We start from the raw sequence: 25,654 nt of genomic DNA, 5'->3' as shown, positions 1-25,654 counted from the left end.
GTGTAGTACATGGGATAAAATAGAATAAATAAATAACAAAAAGTAAAGTACGGCCAGAAAGTGGCAAGGGTAAGTGCGGACATCAGCTGTCAAGTGCTGGTAGTGGGACTGTAGGGAAACAGAAAATAGTCCCCAAGTGCAGGGGTTGCCAGGAAGTCAGTGCAGGTGTGCGACTGGCGGGGGAGGGGACCTGGGCCCGAGATCAGAGGTTGGCCAGGTAACCAGTGCAGTATCAGTTTCAGCCAGGAAGTCAGCAGGGGAGAGGAGAAGAAAAAGCAGAAGCAAAGAGAAAGGTTTTGCTGTGCTTCCGGAACCAGAGATGATTCTCCTCAAGTTTCAGGGTGGCAGGGAGGCTGTTCCAGAGGGAGGCCCCAGTCGAGGAAAGAGATCTACCACCAACTCATTGCTTGGAGAAGCGACTGACCATGAGGGAGTTGGAGGCGGAAGAGCAAAGAGCTTGAGAAGGAATATACTTAGGAAGAGAGAGTTGAAGGTATTGAGGCCCCAGGCGGGCCCCAGAAGGCCTTGTGGACAATGTAGAGGGTTTTGAACTTAATCCTCGCAGTCACTGGGAGCCAGTGCAGAGATTTCAGTACTGGAGAGATCCGATCCCGGCGCTTGAGGCCAAGGACAAGTTTCGCAGTCCTGTTCTGGATGAGTTGCAGGGAGCAGAGAGTAGAAGCAGGCAGATTTAGCAAGGGGCTGTTGCAATAGTCCAGCCTAGAGAGAACCAGAGCTCTGCAGACAGTGAGCTTTGTTGCAATAGTCCATCCTAGAGAGAACCAGAGCTCTGCAGACAGTGAGCTTTGTTGCAATAGTCCATCCTAGAGAGAACCAGAGCTCTGCAGACAGTGAGCTTTGTGTCCAGCCTAGAGAGAACCAGAGCTCTGCAGACAGTGAGCTTTGTTGCAGTAGTCCAGCCTAGAGAGAACCAGAGCTCTGCAGACAGTGAGCTTCTGGGCGAAGGAGAGGAAAGGAAGAATCAAAAGATCCAGAGAAAGGACCCTAAATTAATATTCCAGTGTGGTACCTAGCTTCTTAGCATGGAATGAAGCATCACAATCCTACACTCGCAACACCCGCACCAACTGTCCCTGAGGGGCTGGTCCAGTTATTGGCAATAACTGCAGGAGTGGCAGATGATACGGCACCCCAGGAAAATAACAGGCCACCAATTCCACTACCAAAACACTATTCCCAATTGAGGACCTTTTTAGGCGAACAGCCCACTGCCCAGAGTGGAAGATGCCCAGCAGTCTTGGTCTGATCAGCACTTCCAGGCGAAGAGTCCTACTGCAGAGGCGTTGCTAAGAGGTTAATGGGGGGGGGTCCGGGGGGAGCTATAGCCCCGTTTCTTTTTGTGGTAGCCCCAGATAGAAGCTCAGGGGCTACAACCAAAAGACTAGCTGCCCTCGAGTCCCGACAGTCGCGACATTAGCGTAGCCCCAGATCTTTTCCAGACCTAGCAACACCCTCGAGTCCTAGATTCTCAGAGAGGAACTGCACTACAGACCACCCAGCCCAAACCGAATAACACCCCTGATACTACAGCTCTGGCAGTGGCTCAGCTGGCGGGATGGGCACAGGGGGCTGCCACCCCTTTGGAGGCTTTCTTTGCATCGCAGAGAACCACCATGTGCCCAAACAGCTGCAAGATGGCTGCCATGGTTTATGCAAATACTGACATGGCTTGCATTTCATTTCACAACTCCGGAAATTCAGCCTAGATCATGTGTGTTTTTGCAAACTGAAATGCACGCCAGTGCTTAGCATGCGTTCCAGGACGCCGTTTCTCCTCGCTCCGTGTACTGAACGTGTCCGAACAGATGCCCGCTGCTTCATGCAAGCTCTGATGGGCTGGATTCCAGAGCAGAGACAGGCAGGATGCCCTCTCACAGCGGCAGGCAGGGGATAAAAGAATGCCCGCAAGCCCTGGGCGGAGACATACATACAAATGCGAGAGCGCTCGAGCGCAGAAGAAAAGAAAGGGTCTGCTCAGCTCTCAGCGCCGCATTAAATTGCTTTGCATAAATCGCGTTGGATTGCTATGGGAGACATGGCCAAGCTCCAGTTGCTAGGCACCGGAAGCACAATCGGCTTACTCAGGCCCACACGTTCTGGCTTCTCTTGGGCTGGAGGGGCGGCTGAGGTCACACACAGAATGTTGCCCGCCCTTCTTCTGAGCTTGGAGTAGGGTGGCCAGATTCAAACAGTAAAAAACTGGGACAGGTCAACTAACATAAAAGTAAGACTAGCTCTTGAAAGTGGCTTTCAAGGCACTAAACTTCAGTTGCGTTTGGAGTTTAAGTGTTACTGTTCAAATAAACACATATTATAATTAATTCATCACAAACTAACACTATCTTAAGTTGTAAAATGCAGAATTTCTTCTGTGCGAGATTGTGCATTTCTGCTGGCCAGCTATGAAGACCTACTACAGAAAACCAGGACCACTGAAGGTTCCAATGGGAACATAATCTGGAGAAAGGGGGACAGAGCACCAAATACTGGGACAGTCCCGGCAAAACGGGGACGCCTGGTAACTCTAGCTTGGGCTCGTGTCTTGCGATTGGCCACTGCTCCTGGTGTGGTGAAGCGGAGCATTGTACCAGGCACCCAGTACCACGGGGGCCAGCCGGGGGAGAGCAACCTTGTTTGCCAATTGAGTTTTGCTTTAAGCCTCATCTAATTGATAGGAAGCTGAATTTTACAGTATACAAGATTTCACTAAGTGAGTTTAGCCTCATTGAGGGTATGGCGGTACAGTAAAAACGTGGCACTCTCACAATCTCTGCCACTTTTACTGCACCACTTATTTTGAGTCTGGAGGTAAAGTGGAGCCTTTTCCTTCATTTACCTCCAAGCAGGGTTGCCCAATTCCAGGCCTCAAGGGCCTGAAAACGGATGGGTTTTCAAGACTTCCCTCATTAATATTCATGAGACGAAATGTGCATACATCTAGAATCATTGTATTCAAGAAAATCTGACATGTTTCCGCCCCTCAAGGCCTGGTGTTGGACAGCCCTGGAAGGAAGGAATTATACGGGCCATTCATTCTCCAAACCTGGATTTGCCGCCAGTACTGAAGCGGTAGCGGTGTTGCATCCATGTCATTCATGCCACCCATGTTATCCTGGCACCGCCTCCCCCTCACAGCTCTAGAATGTAAGATGAGTCGGGGTTCCTCGGATGGATTCTAAGGACAGTTGGTGTCTTGAGGTGGAGGCTGCAGATGGCCTTACTCCCATTACATCTCATGTTGTACTATTCACAGTGTCTTATTATATGACAAACAGTAATACATGATTGTGTCGCGATTACCACAGAAAGTCAGCCACATTCGTAATGAGGCCCACTCTCTTCTGCCTTATCATTGTTTAAAAAAATAAAATAATCATGTCAGGGTTTAGCTATCAAGACTTGGATTCAATGACACTTTCAGCACTGGAGCTTTAAGCCGGTATATAGAAATAGCTAGAAACATGGCACACAGGAGTGAGCAGAGTCTGTCTGCTATTTTTAGAGAAGCCCTTGGGCCAGCCAGTGGAGTCACATGCTGGACTGCAATTACCTATGCACCCTGTCGCTGTTTTGAACTCCTTATCTTCTTCTATACATGAAAGCCAAACCCCACAGTTGCCGCTTGCTATTTAACTATGTACTGAATTCATATAGTTTCCTGTTCAAAGCGCTCGATTTCATGATTTATGCTGGTTGGGCCATAAAAACACATATTGGTTAAGTTTCTCTGCAGACCTCCTCATTCCTTTGGTGTTTTCTCTAAAGACGTCCCCATTCCCTTGGAGTTTTGCATCGGGTGCAACCAGATGGCAATCTCATCAGAGTATCCAGGGAAGTAAAAACCCTTGGCTTTTATCTGGATGCCACTATGTCATTCACTAAACAGGTCAACTCACTAGCATCTACCACTGCGTACACTTGCAAATTAATAAGGGCAGGCAGACCATTCCTATCCAATGACAGCTGCCTGATCCTGGCAAGAGCACTCATACTATCTAGGCTTGACTGTTGTAATGCCCTCTATAGCGGTGCCAACAAAGCCATTATCCACAGGCTCCAAATCTTACAAAACAATGCCTTGAGAGCTGCCCTCGGCATTAATAAGAGAGGTCATATCTCAACCACTAGACGCCAACAGAAATGGCTCTCTACAGACAACAAAATCAAACTAAAGTTGGCCTCCCTAACCCATAAAGCCCTCAACAATGCCGCCCCCAGTTATCTGATGGACAAGGTAAAGAGAAAGTCCTCCATCCGACAAACAAGAACTATCAATTCCAACCGTCTGATAATTCCCAGATTCAAACTCTCCACCATTGGTGGGAACAGTTTCCCGGTGAAAGCTGCCACGCTCTGGAACTCTCTGCCACACAACTTAAGAGCTGACCAACCATACTTGCACTTTAGAAGACACCTCATCAGTCACCTTAACTCCAATAACCCTTGTATTTAGCTACACTTTCTACACCTATGTATAGATAGTGATACTTTTGTTCGTGATTCTGCCCTCGCCTCTAACAGCCCTGCATACTTCTGTACACCTACCTCCTGTATATATATTGACTTTTTATGTTTGAAGACTTGTATACCTCTTATTCCTGTAATCCTGAATATTTTTTCAGGATTACCCGCCTCTAACAGCCCTGTACATATCTGTTTATTTACCCCTGCATAGATATTGACTTTGTATGTATGAAGATTTGTATATTTTTTATTCCTGTAATTCTGATTATTTTTATTACTACTTCAAAGTGTATATTTCTGCAACACTGTAAGCTTCAAATTATCTTCTGCCTGCGCCCTGTTGCCCCTGGGTAAGGTGCGCCATACAAATAAATAAACAAACAAACAAGCAAACCAGACGCATTACCGTTTCAAAAAATGACTAATAGCATGTGGCTGTATCACAGGCCCTTTTGAAGTGTGTTTTTAAAGTAGCAGGAGCTTGCAGAGGTGCCAAGTTGTTCGTTGACAAGTGTTCGCTGTTCAAGCAGTGCTGTCCATTACTCTCACATCACTGTGCTTTCTGGTACATGTCGACCAAGGTTTATACAGGGAAACTAACACACTAGAAGTACATTGCATTAATTCACGCCAGGACAAACAGAACAGGTTGCTGGCGCCGCACATGTTTTAAAAAGTTTGACTGATCAAGGAGAGATTTCGGTGAGATAAGCGGGAAGTCGTTTGTCAGCAACACTATGTTTATTGGAATTCAGAATGCCCTTCTCAACAGTTATGCTCCATGCAGAGCACTAATGTAGGGGTGGTCAGAAAAGGTCCCCATAATCAAGAGGAGGTTTTCTTGCGCGTGCCATATTTGTGACTGGGGGTGCAGCAAACTGGGAGCGATGTTGCATTTTCATATGTATCCAGTATAGTTACATCTGAATGGGATATGTTACTTACGGTTACTTTTTGGGTAAACTGATACATATTAGCTTTGCACGCGCATAGAAAGACATATGCAAAACCCACCAAATGAAATATAAACACGATTCAGACATAGGGCCTCATCACAAGTCTGGCAATAAATTGGCGCAATTACCACTGCCTCAAATAGCGTTACCGCCGAGTCAAACAGTGCTTTATCATAACTTGGCATGAAAGCAACACTGATGGTAAAGTTATTAGCGCCTGGCGGTAATTGCGCCAGAATAAGGGCTACCGCCAATGAAGCAGGACTAATAGCGCTACCGACGGCAAACACGGGGCTATTAGGGCCAGTGGAAATTGCGCCACTGTGGGAACAGGAAGCATTGCAATGGCTTTTTTGAAAAAACACAATCCATTGAATTTCTCCACTTCCTGCAGCCATCCGGTCCTGTAAAGCTGCAAATATGTCCCAGGGGAGGCTACGAGGCAAGGGGGCTGAACATCAGCGGAGAAAGCCAACATTTAGTGTGGGGGGTTGTGGTCCTCACAGATAAGGTAGTGGCCCACTGTGAGGAGCTTGACGGAAGCAGGCAAAGGAAGACCAGCGGTGGACAACAATCTGGAACACCATCGCCCAGAAGGTGACATCAGTATCCAGTGTACCCCGTGATGGTGAGGACTGCCGCAAGAGGTGGAACGACCTGAGGGTAAAAGTGCAGAGACTGCTGTCCCAACACTGCTGTGAGTCCCCCAACAGGAGGAGGCACTGTCGAGCCACTGGTCCTCACCGCCTGGGCGGAGAAGTGTAGCACAGTGCTGGACCTCGAGGGGATAGAGGGAGTCAGCAGTGCAGAGTCGAGTGCTAGCAGCCAGGAGGTTAGTGACCCCACCCGCCCAACAAATGCATGCACATATGACAACCCAGCATAAAAAGCACCAGTGGACAGGGACACAAGTCACCAGACCCTGAAGCTGCCGACAGGGCAGAGTGACGGGGTAGCACATCAGCCTCCCTCCACACAGCCATAGGCCATGACACCAAGGGCACCCCGAGCACCGCAGCAGCGTGAAGGGCAGGCAAGTGAATCAAACAAACCACCACACCCCTACTGGCGCACCCTGTGCCAGCGGGATTGAGGTGCATGAGCGACCATACTTTACATTACATTTTTTTTAACTTTTAATCACATTTATATCATGCATCCAGATACCCGTAAGCTTAAGGGTGCCATTTTCTACTCAAATTTCTAGTGCTATGCTGACGACCCAACTCATTTTCAGGGTGCCCTCAGCCACCTCCTCTCCCTCTCCCATCTCTAATTGCCTAACGGCCATTCAAAATTGGTGTGCCGCCAATGATCTTTGTTTGAATGCCAGCAAGACTGAGTTCCTCCTCGTTGGCACACCTCCACCATCCTTTCCCCTCACTCTCTGGCTGGCCTCCCTTGGCCCTCCTCCTACCACCAACTGCGAGGCTAAGAACTCTGGGGTCATCTTGGACTCCACACTTTCCTTCTCCACCCACATCTCAGAGGTCTATAAAAAGTCAAATTTCCGACTCCACCTCCTCAGAGGCACTCTTCCTTTCCACTCCTTCCCCCAGAACCGCACTGTCTCCCAAGCTCTGGTGCTCTCTAGGTTGGACTATTCTAACAGCCTCTTTCTAAATCTACCTGCCGTTACTCTCCGCCCTTTGCAACTAATCTAGAACAGGACTACAAGACTTGTCCTTGGCCTCAAGCCCTCGGATAGTATCCCTCCAGCTCTGAAATCTCTACATTGGCTCCCAGTGGATGCAAGGATTAAATTCAAAACCCTCTGCATTGTCCACAAGGCTTTCTGGGGCCTGAGGCCAAAATACCTTCAGCTATCCCTACGCAAATATCTTCCTTCTCGAGCCCTTCACTCCTCTACATCTAACTCCCTCAGGGTTAGTCGCTTTTCAAAGAAATGAGCTGGGGGTAGATCTTGGTCTGCAGCTGGGGACTCCCTCTGGAACAGCCTCACTGCCACCCTAAAACTTGAGGAGAACCATCTCTGGTTTCAGAAGCACCTCAAGACCTTCCTTTTTGCTTCTGCCTTCGCCCCCCCCCTCACCTGCTGATCTGTTCTCTCTTGGCACAGTGCAACTGGCCACCCTCTTTCTTCCTGGCCCAGGTACCTGCTCACCCTGCCACCCCTTGCACTGGGGTTAGTATCTGTTCCCATACAGACCCCCCTTTTTTTCTTCCTGCACTTATCAGTCCTACCCTGACTGCTGCCTTAATCCCAGCACTTGCCACTTGCTGGCTGCACTACCATTGTTTGTTGCCTTTATTATTTATTGATTTATTATAATTTATTACTATTTATCCTTTTTTGTCCTGTGCCCTGCACTTTCCCCTCCCCCTTTCCCATGCACTTGCACGTTCTCAATGTCACTGGGCCTAATAAGATCGTTTTGTTCTCCCCTGCCCCCCCTCCCTTGCCTTGTCGCGCTCTGAAACACTTGTGTACGAGCGCGATAGAAATAAAATATCATTTAAATTCAACCTGATCCCTAGTGTTGAAGATATAAGGGCAACCAGGCAGGCTTTGGCCGTTTCCTGAGGGACTGAAAACAAAGTTTTATGGTATGTGGGCTCTTTTTTAGCGACAGCATGAAAAGTAAGAGAACACTTGGGGTCTGACTGCCCTACCGAAGCGTTTCGGCCCAAAAAAAGTTGAGTAAAAAAACTGATTGTGCATTTAGTGCGCATTCGGCTTAGGGGGAAAAAAACAAAGCCCATAATGCCAAACAAGGGTAGCAGGGATTGCAGGGGTGTCCCCCACCCTCCTTGTTCAGCATTATGGGCTTCAGGAGTGTCCCCCACTTTCATGACATTGAAAGCAGGGGGGAGGAGGAGAAGTTTTTAAAAAATGAAAGAAAGAAAAAGAAGAATGGACCCTGCAACGCCAGCTCTGACCCACGTTAGTGGAAAGGAACGGATACTGCAGGGATAGAGGGGAGTCGTCGACACACACAGAGGTGCCGCCGAAAAGGTAAGTTGGGGGCTAGGGGGATGCGGGTGCAGGATAAAGTGATCTATGTGATCACTGCGCTGCGTAATTTTCAAATTCGACTTTTTTAGATTCGAAATTTCGCACAACGCAGTAATCGCGTCGATCCTACAGTAGCACCTGCTATCTTACCTTCTCTCCTCTGTGGCGTTTAGAAGGACACCGATTTGGAATCCAGACAAAAGATCATGATTATATATGGCTGTGGTATCCAGTGGCACATATTACAGAGGCAATCCTTTACTTAATGGTATTCATACTTGTTTTAACATTACAAGTTTGGTGTCTTTTTTTTTTGTTACGAAGGAGTGTCTTTTATTGATAGGTGTATTATCACTTGATACACTATTTCATTTGAATGGTCGTTCCCCTTATTGATTGATTGTATTTTAATCAAGTTGCCTTTGATCAATGATTTTATACGAATGGCTGTTTTCTTTTTGTGTGATCAATATGCTTGCATTTTTAATTTGCTTAATACCAAATTCCCTTGGGGCAAAAAATTATATCAATCACATCAATCAAAATGCATTCCCAAAAGACAATGGGAGTTGTGGACTGGTCCAAAAACTCAAAATGTTACAAACTACAAAAGGCTAAAGAAATCACTGTCCAAACCACCTTAATAAAATGCCAAGATATATCTAATTATTAAAACAATGTGAATTAAATGGGGCATTACGAGCAAAGGGTACTTCATTTTAACCCTTTTAGAAAAAGTGAATAAAACAGTAAACATCAAGAAGATTATAGCAGGGAGTACCATTAATACTATGGGCAAATATCAAAATTGGGAGAATGAACTAATACAAATGCTACATGAAGCTCTAGAAAGTTTGTGGTTACAAGGTGCAAAGGTGGCTCGTCTGCAGTTGTATGCCATTACATCGGTTGAAAAAACTTTGTTGGGGTCAACAATTATTTTTCAGACTTCCAAACGTATTCTAGGACCACTATGAATTTATAAACATACTCCAGTACTAGAATATGGGGTGAAAGTGGTGGATAGTGGGAAAGACATTGTTTATTCCAAACCTCACAAGCAACGTTCCTCCCCTTCAAAACCAAAACCAAACTCTGGCTCCATGAGCTTGATGAACGTACTACACTCTCTCCAGAGGCACCCACCTTTAACTACATCAGCACTTCCTACCCCTTCTATTCTCTTGTTCTCTCGACCTCTCTTATCATGTCACCCCTTACACCAGCTTTAGTATCTTGTATATGCCTCTGAGTAATTATGTCTAACCTGCACCGTTATGTCTAAGTATGTTTCTAAGTTTCATTGTATCATCTTTTGTGAAAGACTGTTCCCCAGTCGGAAGAGGTTATTCATGTCTGTAACCACCCTCTTGTAACCACGCGCCCAGATGCCTCAGGGCAAGGCTGCGCTTTACAAATAAAATAAATACAAATAAGATGACTAAGTGGCCATGCCACTAAACTAAAAAAATGATAAGGTCCCAATGTCAGTATTTAGTGGTAATTTACAGCTGACATGTCCAAGGCTTCATGCGATTGTCAAAGTAATTCACAGCTTAAAAAGGATAAAGCGAGTGAGACCTCAAAGTTCCTGAGGCTTGACCCAGGGCACCATGAGGTTCTGGGTCCTCTGCAACTCTTCTAATGCAGAAAGCTGCAGGTGATTCAAGGAGTTTGCATCTTCATGAGTGATGAGTAGGCAGCTTGTTCTGTTTTCCCGATCGCACTGTGTTATAATGTTTGTTAAGTTTGTCCAAAGGTTCACAAACTTTCAACACTTCTGTGAGATTACTCCTAGGCCTTTGAAAAAAGTCTGAAAGTTCTCAAACATGTCTCTTCTATTCCCTCAGTATATTATGACACTCACCCTAAGAATAGAGTCTTTAGGAAGCCTTCTGATAGCCCTGCATGCTAGTTTCCAAGGAACATTCACCACCACCACCACCAGCAGCAGCAATCTGTCTATCGCAAGTCACTCTCCAACGACAGTCAGTTCTTACAGCCAAGTTAGGCCCCACTAGGAGTGATAACCTCCAGGCTACCCCTCCGAGGTGATTGCCTGGGTGAGCAAGATTCCCTGGAAGGCAGTGCAGAAGGCATGGCCTCATCTAAATATTCCTCTCCATGATATCGTTTGGCAGTCAGAGAGGGGATTAAAACCCGGGAAACTGATATGTTCTCGCAGTTTAGCCTTCCAGAATCTAACAAATGTAAATTAGGCTTGGCTAAGATTGATGCAAGGAATAAAACCTTTATAAAAATATATTTTAGGATCAACATATACATTATCTGTCTCCAGCTCAGGATTCAGTACATCATTTTATACTTTGAGCAAAACATTCAAAGAAAGTGGTCTGCAACACAAGGAGACAGGATTATAAAATTGCTAACTCCAAATAAATTAGGATTTTGACTAAACTTTCCTAGAGACCCTTGTACCAGATATTCTGCATAAGTCAGCGAAGAAAACTGCTACTCTCCAAAAACAGCATTATCTCAGTACAGCACTCTGTCCCTGTAAAGCACAGAAGCACTGGTTTGTACAAGGAGTACTTCAAAGCAATACTTTAGAATCACACTGATTAGGCCCCTCTGGACCCAGACCCCCATTTTATTGGTAGAGTTATGATGACATATAATAGGGATTGTCAGAAATACAGAACATAGGGAATTGAGGATTAGCATCCTTTTCTCAGGGGAGTCCAAATTGTGCAGAAATTAAGCCCTCAAACATGAAAGAAGTTGGAAAAACACAGTGACAGATGGAATCTCTTACACTATAGTATTGTGTTGTACCAAATGCTGCCAGCGTGATGATTGCATTATGAAGCATTCAAATATTGGGACGGCAAAAACAATATCAATGGCTAAATCAAATTTTTTACCGGCAGCCAAGTTTCAATTTGAAAAACATGAACATCCAATTCCATGCAGCAAGTCTTCTACATTGTCAAAAACCAGCAATGCGAGAGGTTATCCTTGCCGACCCACATTATATTACAAGATGCTGTCAGAAGATGGTCGTTGGCCACTGAGGTCTATGAGGACAACATAGTCAACAATGTCCAACAAGGACTGCAACTGTTGTGATTCTTCCCCAAGAGGCTAAACTATGAGGTTTCATTCCTGTTTAAGGCACTCGCCACTGACAGGAAAACAACTGAGCTACAGACACTTTGGAACTTCAAGAGTTGCTTGCACAGTATGGACACCTGAGGGCAGTGATGAGAGGGGCTGCAAGGGATGTGCAATATTTCACTAAGAGAGGCCAAGCTGGATAGGTCAACATCTGGAATGTTAAGAAGTTACATGGCAGTTCTCTCATGTAGGCAGGCGAAGGTGGAAACTGGTAACCTGCTTGTATGGGAGTAATAAGGAGCCTTCGAATGGAGTTCAAAAGTTGGGTAACAAAGGTTTCATATTCAAGTCTATGAAAGGTGACTGAATTCCAGAATAACAATTAATTTCAAAGAACTAATTAGTGCCATAAAAAAAGGATAAAGTGGACAGGAGAAGGAGAAATCAACACGCTTTTCAGAGAAGAACAGGAAAGGAATGTAGGAGGTGGACTTCCAAACCAGGTACATTTTGTAAGGCTTGCATAAGACTGATGGTCTGGCTTGAAAACCAAAAATGGGGGCATATTAGGAGCAAAGTCTGGGCGGGGATGGGATGGACAGGCATAGCTTGAAATGAACCAAAGCTAGTGGCAAATAATTGCAAACATTATGGTGCAAATAGAGAGGCTTTGTAGAAGATACTAAGATGGGGAAAAGCAAGTCAAGAGATCGGACAAAAGGATAGGAAAAGAATAACAGATTTTGCAATATGGATATGAAAATGAGAAACATGGCGGGAGGAACAGATATAGGGTAAGCACCATGGAGGGGGGACAAGCAGGAGAGGAAGAGTCATGAATGGATGATAAGTAAGCAAACATATTTAGGATGGAGAAGAGGCAGGATAGCAAAAGAGAGAAATGAGAGAGGCTACATATGAAGGTAGACTTGGAGGGTTAAAATGGAGACCAGCCTGTGTAGAAGAGTAGATGAATTGGAACAAGTAAGAAGAGTGATCTGAAGAAGAGGAAGAGAGAGGCATAAATAAGTACTAAAGAGAGACACCAGACAGGGTAAGGGGGAGACAGGGAGGTCAACATAAGCAATGAGAGAGACAAAGAAGAGAAGGAGGGTTTGGGAAAGAATCAATGGCAGGTAGATGAGCGAGAGACAAAGGGGGGGGTGTAGAGAGGACAATTATGGAAAAGGCACACATGGGTTAAATGAGGAGATATGAATAGACTAGAACACCAATGAGTATGTGAAAACTGACAGATTGGAGGCCAAACTGAGAAGACACTAAAATGGGTGGGATGATCTTGTGTGGGTAAAAATCATAAAATGCAGACAAACTGAAATGTATATTAACAAACGATTTGTAGGAAAGTCCTGAAAGTGACAGTTGTTTAATTGGCAGGATTTCTCATGATGGTCTTTAGAAAAGGTCACAGCAGATGAATCCAACCCTGTACTAAAAAGGGGCCTGTTCAAAATAAACACCAGGCACAATTCAGAATGACGCCTTTCCCAACACAAGAAATAGCAAATCATATTAATAAACCAAAAGCATTATTTTCCAATGCATCCACTCCTTCAATCACTGTTGTTTAATCCTCATACATAAAGTTAGAGGAGGCAACTAGTGAACTAAAGAAAGTCGTTTAACATTTGAGAAGTGAGTAGCTCAAGAACCCGGCCAAAGATCAGGCAGACTCTCCCCTTCAACCACTCCCATTCAAACATAACTATGGTCAGTTAGTGTAGTGCAAATCAGTATTGCTCAAAACAAGTGTTGCTTATGATAAGTGGATTATTGCCTCCAACTAAAATTCCCAGAAACCAAGGCAATAGAATGTGCCTAACAGTGCACATGGAGTGAAGTACCACAGTAACACATATACACAAGTGAGATGCTGGAGAGTCAGGTGGCAGGCACACATACACCCCTTGCATGCCCTTTTCAATAAACAAACATTAGTTACTAATTAATGCAGCAGCTCCCCCAATCCGAAGGAGCATGTACAAACTAAATACCGGTTGCACCTGCTTGTGCTGATAACCCATAGATGTCTTTGGAGAAGAATTTACCCTCACAGCAATTAAAGATCTCATTTCAGTATAAAAACAGAAAACGTTTTGTTATAATGTTGGTAAAATAATTTACATCAGTTCTTTATGACCTTTCACACTCTCTCTCCATGGGAGCTTACATTTAAACATGTGCAGTGTTCTATTCATAGAACAGGCCCCATTAGTATATCCAACTGTGTCATGTCTCAAACACCACTGTGTTCATCAGCAATTGCGCAAAGTGAGCACTGCACTGGAAGCCAACACTTGGCTTTCTATTGTCCGCATCACTTCTTCTCTTGCTGATCCTCTGCAAAGATGCAGTCAGCTCCAGTGTTGTTCATTTCACATCTTTGAGTTTGGAGAGTCTTGCCATGGATGCTACCTGGACCTTGATAGTATGAGCTTTTGGAACCAGGAACTTACAGCAGAGTCCACGCGCATCACCAGTGCGATCCCGATAAGGAGAGAAACGCTGCTTACCACGAATCCCAGTGCTTCAAAAAGGAACCTGCAATCATCAAGATACAGATGGTGATACCACAAGTTCATCAAGCAGTAACTGCCCAATAGTGCAGAAGTAGGACATCACTTTGGGTATCATTTACACCACCAGGCGCCCCAAGCAGCTGGGGGCCAGATTCCAAAATTAGGTTAAAAAAAGCAAAGCACATCCATCGTCATCAAACTCTTTTATATTTCAAACTCAATTTATAGACATTTTTGTATGAATTTTAAACAAACAGTTCATTATTAATTCATAAGCTATATTAAAAGTTATTCTCAGTAAAACCTTAATGATTGATGCATGATCCAAAATTCTACATCTCTAAGAAGTCTTTATATACCCAATTAACAGACAGAATGCTTAAGTTTGGGTAAATCATGCATTACCACAATGTGACTTTGGCAACAGAGAGAAATACATGGAAGAGTTCCTTACCTGCAACAATAGTTATGCATTCTGGATGTACACCTTAGAAAGTTCATGAATAAACATTGAAAACTCGCATGAGAAAGACATTTACCCCCTTTTATTGTAATAAATATAGCCAAATAGGGAGTGCACTCCAAAACTAACCTACTCCTCCATCAACAACCGACCCTTTGTGAGATGCAAAACACCCCCGAATGCTTTGTTCGTGGGAGAAATACATTTGGAGAATACATATCAAACCGCCAACTACGAAACAAAGAAGGGCTATTGTGCCAAATCTGCGAAAGAGACCAGAGATTAAGAAAAATAAGTTACCTCGCTTGTCGTTCTCAGACATTCACATCTTTAGCAGATTGACATGTTTTTAGAATACTCCTCGTCATTAGGTAGAGAAGTGTATCAATTTGGGTAATTAATCAAATGTCAAGTTTCAGCCTGGTTTTTGCTGTATTAAATCTCTGCATATTTGCACATTCTTAGGTCCTCCACTCTTCATATTAATGAATCCATGTAGTATTGGCACCCTTAGAATGTTTGCCATGTTCCATATCAGCAGGATGCAAGCCAATTGCGTGGCTTTGTGTGGTAGATGCATGCCCCTTTTACTTGCGTCTTCATCCATTGACAGGTCCAGGAGGCTCGGTGCAGAGGCCACTTTCGGCACATGGTTTTTGGGTCAGGCTTGTTCAGACTTCCGTGCTCCAATGGATTGGTACTGGATAGCTGGACAAGAGGAGGAGTTGCTGTGATTTCTCTATTGAACACTGACTATATAAGAACATTTTTCCAAGAAGAAGAGCATCAGAACTTTGACTTTGTCCATCGACTTTGTCTGTCCTGGCTCCCTAAAAGCCGCCTTCTGAACCTGTTGGCTTTGGCAGTGCGTGTTCCCTTACATGTTTTAAATGTTGAATACTTTAATGCTGGGATAATAGACTGCCTGCATCCCTTTGGGAGAATCTAACTTTTCTTATAACCCATCAGTCTGTTCTGATCTAACCCTAAGCTTTCCTTCCTTGAAAACTCAATATTGCAAAGGTGATACTATATAAAGGCTGTACTGACCTCAAATGACATCACCTCCGGGTGCTGGAACATGAGTAACATATGAATGAATTACTTACCTGCTTTATTGTTCACTTGTTTAATTGAATCCTACCTTGGGATTAATGGTACAGCTAATTACTGCTTTTTAAAGAATGCTTTAAATACTTTGTGTATACATAAATAACTTTAAGTGTGTAAGTGTTTAATTGGAAACTTTTATTTACTGGATAAGCCTGGCTGCCTAGTCACACTACCAACTTGTGTACTACAGTATATTAAAAGGTGGGTTACCTAATAACAAGACTTAAGTCTTCTGTAGTCTCACAACAGTTGGACTGCACTAATTCTTACCCAACACCTTTCTGTTACATGGACAAGCTTACCTTTAATGGCTGGAGGCAGTGAACCTTTTTACTAATTCGGGGCACTGTTACCGCAAGCTGTTTCCTCAGCCCGGGTAAAGGCACCCATGGGTGCTCAATTTACCAAAATGGTCCCCCCCCGTCTTCATTTTTCCCCATTTCAGTATTCCTTGTTCTTTCTTGTTCCTTCCCCTGACCTCCAAGGTGGGAAAACTCTTTGTGCCAATTTTATCTTCGGCGGGAGACCTTGGTCAAGCCCCCCCACCCCCAGGCTCCAGAGTGTCTGTGAAGGTAGGAAGCGAGGAGGAAGTCCAAAACGCTGCAGACATTGGTCTTCCAGCCTGCCTGCGAGAATCCAGTTTCAATTGGGAAGCTGGCTGTCCTGAAAGGACTGCCAAACCCCAACTTTGAATGTTGCATCGCTGTTTGATTGGCTGGGTTCCGGCATTAAAGTCATATCACGGAAGCTGATGAAGTAGTCGATCACTGGAACCAAATCGGAACATGAAGATGAAAGAAAATGTAGCCAAGATTTCCAGCGACTGGAGAGCCTGCTGTTACCATTCCTTCCAATCGACCTGGGGGCTCCGAAATCGATGACCCCAACCTAGAGCATGGTGGGAACCACTAACCTGAAGGAGATCTGCATTTTGAGCCATCCCAAGTCGTGCTGCGACCTTGCAGGGCTGCAATACCCCAATACCCTAATAACCTGGGAACTCGAGCCATTGTGTGGTGCATGGTCTTCCAAATTCCGAATCTTGCTGAAACTTTGTGGGCATCCTGCTGGACCTCCTGAGATGTGAATCGAGTCCAAAAAGTCCCCTCAGCAGAGTTCTGGACCTTGCGAACGACGAGAATCCGACAAGCGATATTCAGTCTTCTTCTGGCTCCCAAGGAGGGCCCCAAAATCCACAGAGCCACATCCAGCAGCGAAAAAACTCTTGCCTGGAGCCTTCCCCATTAATCCCTGCTGCAGAAGCCCTTCCAGTGTCCTGTCTTCAGTCTTCATGACAAGGAATTTAGCGATCAGGTTTTTGGCTGCAGATCTTGAAGTCTTTCCCGTTGCAATCACTTCTTCTGTACTTAAAAAAAAAAACATGCAAAGATCCTCTTGCCTAGAGCCTTCCCTGTGATCCCTGCTACAAAAGTCCTTCCAGTGTCCTATCTTCAGTCTTCACGATAAAGGAATTCAATAACTGGGTTGTTTGCTGCAGATTTTAAAGTCTTCTTGCTGGAACTCTTCTTCCGTGCTAAGGTACTTTGTTGGCTTGTGTATTTACTTACCTTAAGCCTGTGTGATTTCTGTAAAGCTTTAGGGTGCTCTTGTGATTGGGAGTCCTCACATCCAGTGCGCCCAGGCCCCTGCTGGAATCCTCCTGGGGTGTCACATCTGAAGTCCCTGGACCCCCACTAACTTTAAAGTGAAATACTTACTTGTTGAACAGTCTTCCACAGGAACTCTGACTTTTGCCTACAACAGAAGCCTATCTCGCCCTGCCTACAGCTGGTTCCTAGACCACTAAGGTCCCCTCTTCTGCCCCGGAGGGAACTCAAGCAATAGAATAGGGAAGGAGTGGATAAGTAAAGGATTTTGTCTGGAAAAATATAACAAGTGTTTAAAAGTACTTACTTGTGAAAGAGTTAGTTGGTAACTGTAACTCAGAGTGAACAGTTACAAAAGTTCTTACTTATCTTGAATGCGTGTTGCAACATTCTGGAAAGTATATATAAGGTTAATGTACTTTCCTACGAATTGGTTGTGCTTCTTCCCCAAAATGCCGTTGGTTTCACTTTACTATTCCTGTCAGATAAATGTATGCGTGTCCCCAATTGGGTCTTCCTTCCCCCGCCCCCCGACTTGCTGGTAGCCTGTCCAGAATAAGTCTGCCTAAGGTTATACTCTCCTTTAAGGTGCTGATAGCCCCAATAAAAAGTATATAGGTTTTACTTTCCTTTGAGTTAGCTGTGTCCCCTCCTAAAATAAGTTAAACACTAGGCTTTACCTGCCTAGAATAGGTGTGTGCCATCCTTGAAATGTTTTCCTAGGTGTAGCTGACCTTGGTCTGCCTGGTGCATCCTAAATGTGTGTAAAATGTTCTGGCTTATCTTAGACTGTGTCCGACTGAGCTGAAAAGCAACTGTAATTGTATATTAAACCAAACAAGTCTTACTCATTGTAAAGACTGGAGGGGGATATCTGTACTCCTGCTCTCTACATGGCAGAGGAGAGGCACAGAGGACCACAGCCAAGATTCTCTATTTAATAAAACGTGGGCGAAGAATCAAGGCCTAGCTCTCAGGAGGTGATGTGGGCTGTATCTTAAGTACAGTGTAGTCCCCAAGCACCCACAAAAGAATGTCCACACACTATGTTAGTGATAAGATAGTCTTTATATAAATAAGGTTCAAGGTTATATACACAATCACAATAACACACTTTGTGCTCAGGTTAATCTGAAATGGCAAATATATACAGTTTCTATGTGTTACCACAATTCTACTTTGATTCCTTTAAAATGCATTAACTGTACTCAGTTCAAATGTCATACAAATCAGTTCATAAAGTGAACCAACAATAGACATAGGAGGAAAGCAGGTTGGTTAAAACAATAGGCAGAATACTGGGCCCCTTCCACCAGGCACAATTCTGTATGACGATCCCCCCACCTGGGCAACCTGTAAATAAAGATATAATACAAGCCCAGTCCATATATTGTTCAATATGAGTCTTATTTCCTTCTAAAAAGTTCTACCACCCCAATGTACCTGGAATTGTAGATTTCGACATTGGGTCATGGACGGATCCTTCTTGAGCGGCTCCCTTTAAGGTAGGAGCCACGGATCGGGTGGCGGGAAACCCACCGGCGGATGCTCCTCGGCGGCCTTGACGTTCTCCAACAGGACAAAGCGGTCAGCGGTGCTGTCGAGAGCATCCTTAGATTCCAAGTGTCTTAATCAATGGAGCGTTGCGGCTTCGGTTGTCGGCGGCTCGGCATCAATCGGTTGCCGCTTCTGGGCAGCACAGCTTCGACGGGCCTCCAGCGGTTATAGCAAACCTGCGAACCCTAGTCGACAACGGTGGATGGCTGTCTTGTGCTTCTCCTCGTTCACCTCAGCGGTCCCTATCGCTGGTTGACAGTCTTTCGAAGGCTGGCTTCCAGGGCGCTTCGGCGAAGGTTAACGGTGCACGATGGTCCCTCGTAGCTCGGAAGAGGTCTCCTATCCAGGTCCTCTCTCGGATCAGTCTCGACGTCACAGCGGCTTTCAGATTGCGGTGAAGGTAACATCAGTCAACCTTCTTCGGGCTTGGTGCTCAAGATCAAGCATCAAGTTTCGACTTCAGCTTCTGAACGAATTCTAGCAGTGATATACTGTTCTGTCTCTCATTCATTCTGCTGGGTCACACTCAGGCAACCAATCACTCAGAAAGCATTCAGCAGGCAGCCAATCAGGCTCACAGTGCATTCAGGCCATTCTCCTCCCTCTCCGACACTCGCAACAAGGAATGTGTAGTGGGACAAGTACCCAACCATTCAGCACTCCACACTGCATTCAAACCAGTTTCAGGCAGAGCGGTCTCATTCATTGTATTTCATACCAGAAACCAGACACTCATAACAAGAAGTGCATATTGGTCACACACTCCATTCACCCAGGTCCCACCCACAGGGTGTTCCCAAAACATACCGTCACTGGGAAGGCTCCAGCCTGTCTGGTCTGGACTTTCCCACAATAACAATACCCCAACATTGTACAATATATTCACCAAGCCCTGTTTGACGATCTGGACCTTCTGGGCATCACCTACACTAATTATGCAGATGATACTCAAATTCTCCTCTGTCATGATCTCTGCTTCCAAAAGGTCAGGGTTTTCCCAACTCCCTTGGAAGCAGATCCATAACCCAGGTTCCGAGGGCCAACCAGTCCCAATTGGGACCTTTTGGACCCAGTCCTGGCGCCAGTGGCACCAGGCTCATAAATGTGCCCAGTCCCAGCGCTGGAAGCGCCGGGCTCACAGTGCTTGGGTGGACTTACCTGCAGCAGACCATGCTGCTTACTTGCCTGCCAGCTGAGCCTCTGATCCTCTTCTGTTTGGAACTACTTTTCCTGTTGGGTGGGGCAGGAGCCACTCCCTAGATTCAGAACACTGGAACTCTTCTGGAAAGCAGGAACTCTTTTCTTACCTAGGCGTGGCTGTGGAAGGAGACACCTAAGCACTACAGGAGGCTATTTAAACCACACCCGGTGGATGAATCTTGCTTTGCGTTATTCTGCATCCTCTGCAGCAGAACGCTCATCGTGTCTTCTGCATCGGATCCTGGGCCTAAGGAAAAAGGCTTACCATCCTGAATCCAGTCTTCAGCAACACCTATAAAGACAAGAAAGAACAGGTTAGCATTCCGGCATCTGAAAGACAAAGGCTTACCTACTCTTCTTGCGCTCCGGAGGTCTTCACACTGCATTCCGGCATCTGAAAGACAAAAGCTTACCGACTCTTCGCACGCTCCGGAGGCCTTCGGCGTTGCATCCTGCATCTTAAAGACAAAACAAGGTGCGTTTAAAGACATTGGGGAACTTTAATACTCACGTGCCATTACTCCTTTCCACATCAAACCCCAGTGGGTATTCCGGCACCCTGCAGCCGCTCCGAACTCGTACCTGCAAAATAAAAGACAGTTAGAGCGCATCGTGAAGCAGGCAACAAGCGCTTACTTACGTGCTTCCAGGCGCTTCTATTCATCATACAGACTCCATCTTCAACTCACTTCAGCCCGTCATCCGCCATCGCCGGAAACTGCAAAACAAGAGACATCATTGCTAAAGACTTTAAAGACAATAGAATTACTCGAAACTTACCGTTCGTGCAGTAAACGACGGACAGCAGTCCTCTGAAGTCAAGAGGCCTGCGCTACCGATCCAGTGAAGAAACTGGTTACAGCACCCTGCCCCGAGGCAGATGGAGAGCTTGGCATTCACTTACCTAAGGTGAGAGCGTTAACCTTTGGGGGTCTACAGGAGAGCAAAAAAAGGGAAGAGATAGGGACACCCCAATGACCCCCAGTTCATTAATCCCATATTTTCTGTCTGCAGACCGGGTGCTACACATCACCTTTGAAGATACGGTAGTCGCCCAGTCAAGACCAGCGCCTCTGCGAGAATCAGGTGAGCGTTACAGAACGCAAAGCCTACCGCAAAACTCTCGCCCAGGCGCTATGGAAACCTCGGATACTGACCACCTAGCCCGGTTACTTGGGGAACTAAGGGCAGAAGTGCATGCAGCTCGTCAGGAAACGAATGCTCTAAGAAGGGAACTAATTATTTCCAAGGAGAGAACAGACGGTCTTGCTAGACAATTGCTACAGTCACAAGCCGGACAAACCCTGTTACCCGCATCAGGGGCAAATCTTCCTTCAACATCCTCTATGAATCCAGTGCAGATCAACCTACCTGGGAACGTACCTCTGGCTCCGCCCGAACGATTTTCTGGTGACCCAAAGAGGTTTGCAGTATTTATCAATCAGTGCCGGTTGCACTTCTTATGCCGGCCAGCAGACTTTCCAACTGATCAAGCTAAAGTAGCTTTTGTACTTTCGTACCTTAGTGGCAATGCGGCAGACTGGTCGATCCCTCTAGTTAATCAAGATGATCCGGTTCTCCATGATTTTCAAGCCTTTCAGCTTAGTATGGAAAAACTGTTTGCAAGACATTCACAGGGACAGGCCTTGGACAATGAGCTTCTTTCGTTGCGACAGGGTAATCAAGACCTTTTGGCTTATATTGCATCTTTCAATAGACTAATAGTGGAAACTCAATGGCCTGAGGACAAAAGGATTACGCTGTTTTACAGAGGTCTACGTGGAGAGCTCAAAGACGTTTTAGCCCAAGTAGTGAATCCCCCACAAGACTGTTCGGATTATATAGACTTGGTCGTTAAAATAGATCATAGACTGCAGAACAGGAAGGCCGACCGTTCCAAGTTTGATGCTCGAGTATTTTCCAAACCGCCAACTCCTTCCAAAGGAGTAGACTCCGGGGAACCCATGCAAATTGGGGGTCTGAAAGGTCCTCTAAAACAAAAGGAGGGCGAAAGGAGAAAACAGTTGCAATTATGCCTATATTGCGGAAACTCAGGGCACTTTCTTCGAGACTGTCCGGTGAAACCTGCCAAGAAGGCAGTAGGAGCTGCAGTTACCAAAGTTACAAACTCTGAGCAGGGAAACGACCTCGCCCGACAAGAATAGAGGTCCTCTTGCTGAGCGTGAAAACCAGTTCCGTGACCTCGCATTTCGTGATACCTATGGTCCTCATTAGCCCTGATAATCCGGATCGATTACATGCAATTGAAGCTTACGTCGACAGCGGTGCCATCGGCAATTATGTGGATCATGAAATGGTTTTGAGGATGAATCTAACTCTTTGTCCCAAGGCTGTAAAGGACGTCATTACTACAGTGGATGGTACGGAGATAGCCTCCGGGCCAGTAACGCATACCACTCAAGAGGTGACGCTAGTAAGTCAAGATGGACACCATGAGAAGATCGTGTTCGATGTGATCAAGGCCCCTCAGTTTCAGATTATTCTAGGAATACCTTGGTTAGAGAAACACAATCCTCGGATCGATTGGCGAGCAAGAACGGTCCAGTTTCCAGAATGTGTCTCTACTTGTCACCTTCCACCTGGTGTTGCACTGGCAGCAATTTCTTCAGAGACTCCCCAGTTACCTCCCGAATACCTTGAATACCAAGATGTTTTCCGGAAGGATCAGGCTAACACTCTACCTCCTCATAGGTCTTTTGACTGCCAGATAGACCTGATACCTGGATCTACTCCTCCTTGTAGTAGAATTTATGCTCTCACCGAGCCTGAGAACCTTCACCTTCGACAATACCTGGCGAATGGGTTTATTCGTCCTTCCAAGTCCCCTGCTTCTTCAGCTTTGTTCTTCGTTCCAAAAAAGGAAGGAGACCTTAGAACTTGTATCGATTATCGCTCCCTGAACCAGATCACCGTTAAGAATAGATATCCGTTACCTTTGATCCCTGAACTCCTGGACCAAGTCAGAAAAGCATGCATATATACAAAGCTGGATCTTAGAGGAGCTTACCACTTGGTACGAGTAAAAGAGGGCGATGAATGGAAGACTGCCTTCCGCACCAAGCATGGGCTATTTGAATATCAGGTCATGCCCTTCGGACTTTGCAATGCCCCGGCCGCCTTTCAATATTTTATGAACGATGTCCTCAGAGAGCTCATAGATGTGTGTGTTGTTGTTTACATTGACGACATCCTCGTTTATTCTTCATCGGAATCTGAACATCGGAAACACGTGAAAATGGTCCTCGAAAGATTGCGTCAACACACACTTTTCGCTAAGTTGGAAAAATGTGTTTTCAACGTGACTGAAGTTGAATTCTTGGGATTCATATTATCACCTGGCGGAGTACGTATGGATTCAAAGAAGGTCGATGCAGTTCTCAAATGGCCATCACCATCCTCCGTAAAAGGTGTGCAAAGCATGTTAGGCTTCGCTAACTTTTACCGCAGGTTTATCCCCGAATTCTCTCGAATAGTCCAGCCCATCACTGCCTTGTTAAAGAAAAACAAACGTTTTGAATGGTCTACCGAGGCGGAACAAGCTTTCCAGGATTTGAAGACTAAATTTATCTCTGCACCAATCTTAAAACACCCTCGCCCCGAACTCCCCTACATCGTGGAAACTGATGCTTCAAGCCTTGCCATGGGGGCAGTTCTATCACAAAAGGACCCGGTAACCAATCAGTTGCATCCCGTGGCATTTTGGTCCCGCAAATTCTCGCCTCCTGAAATCAATTACACGATTACTGACAAGGAACTTCTGGCTATCAAGTCTGCCTTTAAGGCTTGGCGGCATTATCTGCTGGGGGCCCGACACGCCGTTACTGTGATTACGGATCACCGAAACCTGCAATATTTGAAAACCGCAAAAGCCCAATCCTCTAGACAACTCCGTTGGGCATTATTCTTTGCCGAGTTTGACTTCATAATTACCTATCGACCTGGTACAAAGAACGGTAAAGCTGATGCCCTTTCTCGGATGGGAGTGGAAGAACACTTGATCAACCCTAAACCTGTACCAATCATTCCCGAACAAAGAATTCTGGGTGTAATCGCCACAGAATCCATAGAGGAAGTTAAGGATAAAGCCAGGCAACTTGTAACTCCAGCAGACATACAGAATTGGCATCTGCAGGGAAAGGACTTTGCAGTAAAGGACAACTTATTGTATTTCCAAGAACGATTATACCTACCCAGCACAGATTTACAGAAAAAAGTAATCTCCTGTTATCACGATTCTTTAATGGAAGGTCATCCCGGTATGGCCAAGACCTCAGAAAAGATCAAGCGCTACTTCTGGTGGCCGTCTTGGAAAAAAGATATCAGAGACTTTATAATGTCCTGTGGAGTATGCGCCCAAAACAAGAGTCAAAAGGAAAGACCAGCAGGCCTCTTACGCCCTATTGACATCCCACCTCGCCCTTGGCATACGCTTTCTATGGACTTCATCACCGATCTACCTCCATGCTCCGGATACAATACGATTCTAGTAATCGTGGACTTATTCTCCAAGATGGCGCATTTCATTCCGCTCAAAGGTTTGCCAACAGCAGCAACTCTGGCCCGAGAATTCCTCGAAAACATCGTCCGACTACACGGTTTTCCTTCGGTTCTAATTTCGGATCGAGGTAGTCAATTTATCTCTCATTTTTGGCGAAGTTGCTGTCGGTCGGCTCAAATTGATGTGAGACTATCGACCAGTCACCACCCTCAGACCGACGGACAAACCGAGAGGACCAATCAAACTCTGGAACAGTATTTACGCTGCATGCTGCAACAAACTGAAAAAACTTGGAAAGACATCCTTTGGATAGCCGAATATGTCTACAATAACTCTGTCCATTCGGGAACTGGGAAAACACCGTTTTTTCTTTTGTACGGCAGTCACCCTCGAACCTCGGAGTTGGATCCCCTCCAAGATCTTGAAACACCAGCAGTAGACTACCTGCATTCTACAATCACCCAAGCCTTTAAGGAAGCTGTTTCTCACCTTCAAAGGGCTAAAGAACAATACAAGAAAGGAGCAGATCAACATCGGAAGGAAGCCCCTCAATATCAAGTAGGGGACCAAGTCTGGTTATCCACCAAATATCTACCTCTAAAAGGGCCACGCACATTCAACCCAAGATACCTTGGTCCCTATTCCATCACTACCATAGTAAACCCAGTAGCGGTCAAGTTGGACTTGCCCCCTCACATGAAGATACATACGGTCTTCCACGTCTCTCTATTAAAACCCGTGCAACCTCAAACCCGATTAACTAAATCTCCAAAACCCATCCTAGTTGATGGAGAACTCGAGTTTGAAGTCAAAAGCATTCTGGACTCCAAGATCTCCAAATCTAAACTATTTTACCTAATTGACTGGAAAGGCTACGGCCCCCAAGAGAGATCCTGGGAACCTGCTGAATATGTCCACGCTCCTCGCCTAATCAAAAGATTTCACCGAACATTTCCTGACAAGCCAAAACCCCCAGAGAAGCCCGGTTTGGGAGGGGCCTTGAGGGGGGGTACTGTCATGATCTCTGCTTCCAAAAGGTCAGGGTTTTCCCAACTCCCTTGGAAGCAGATCCATAACCCAGGTTCTGAGGGCCAACCAGTCCCAATTGGGACCTTTTGGACCCAGTCCTGGCGCCAGTGGCACCAGGCTCATAAATGTG

General features: G+C 45.6%; 1 protein-coding gene across 1 annotated transcript in view; it reads right to left on the bottom strand.

Annotated features, from left to right (window-relative positions):
• Nucleotides 1–13,393: 13,393 nt before the first annotated feature.
• PIGO (phosphatidylinositol glycan anchor biosynthesis class O) overlaps nt 13,394–25,654 on the bottom strand; it is a 265,206-nt gene continuing 252,945 nt past the window's right edge. Inside the window, exon 11 of the mRNA XM_069626807.1 lies at nt 13,394–14,058. Coding sequence (XP_069482908.1) covers nt 13,929–14,058 — 130 coding nt within the window. The 3' untranslated portion in view covers nt 13,394–13,928. The remainder of the gene's footprint in view (nt 14,059–25,654) is intronic.

Source organism: Ambystoma mexicanum, chromosome 6p (genome assembly GCF_040938575.1).
Source record: "Ambystoma mexicanum isolate Mex_15411 chromosome 6p, UKY_AmexF1_1, whole genome shotgun sequence".
NCBI classification, from domain to species: Eukaryota; Metazoa; Chordata; class Amphibia; order Caudata; family Ambystomatidae; genus Ambystoma; species Ambystoma mexicanum.
The sequence above is the reverse complement of the archived record's forward strand: the minus strand, read 5'-3'. Positions and strand labels throughout refer to the sequence as shown.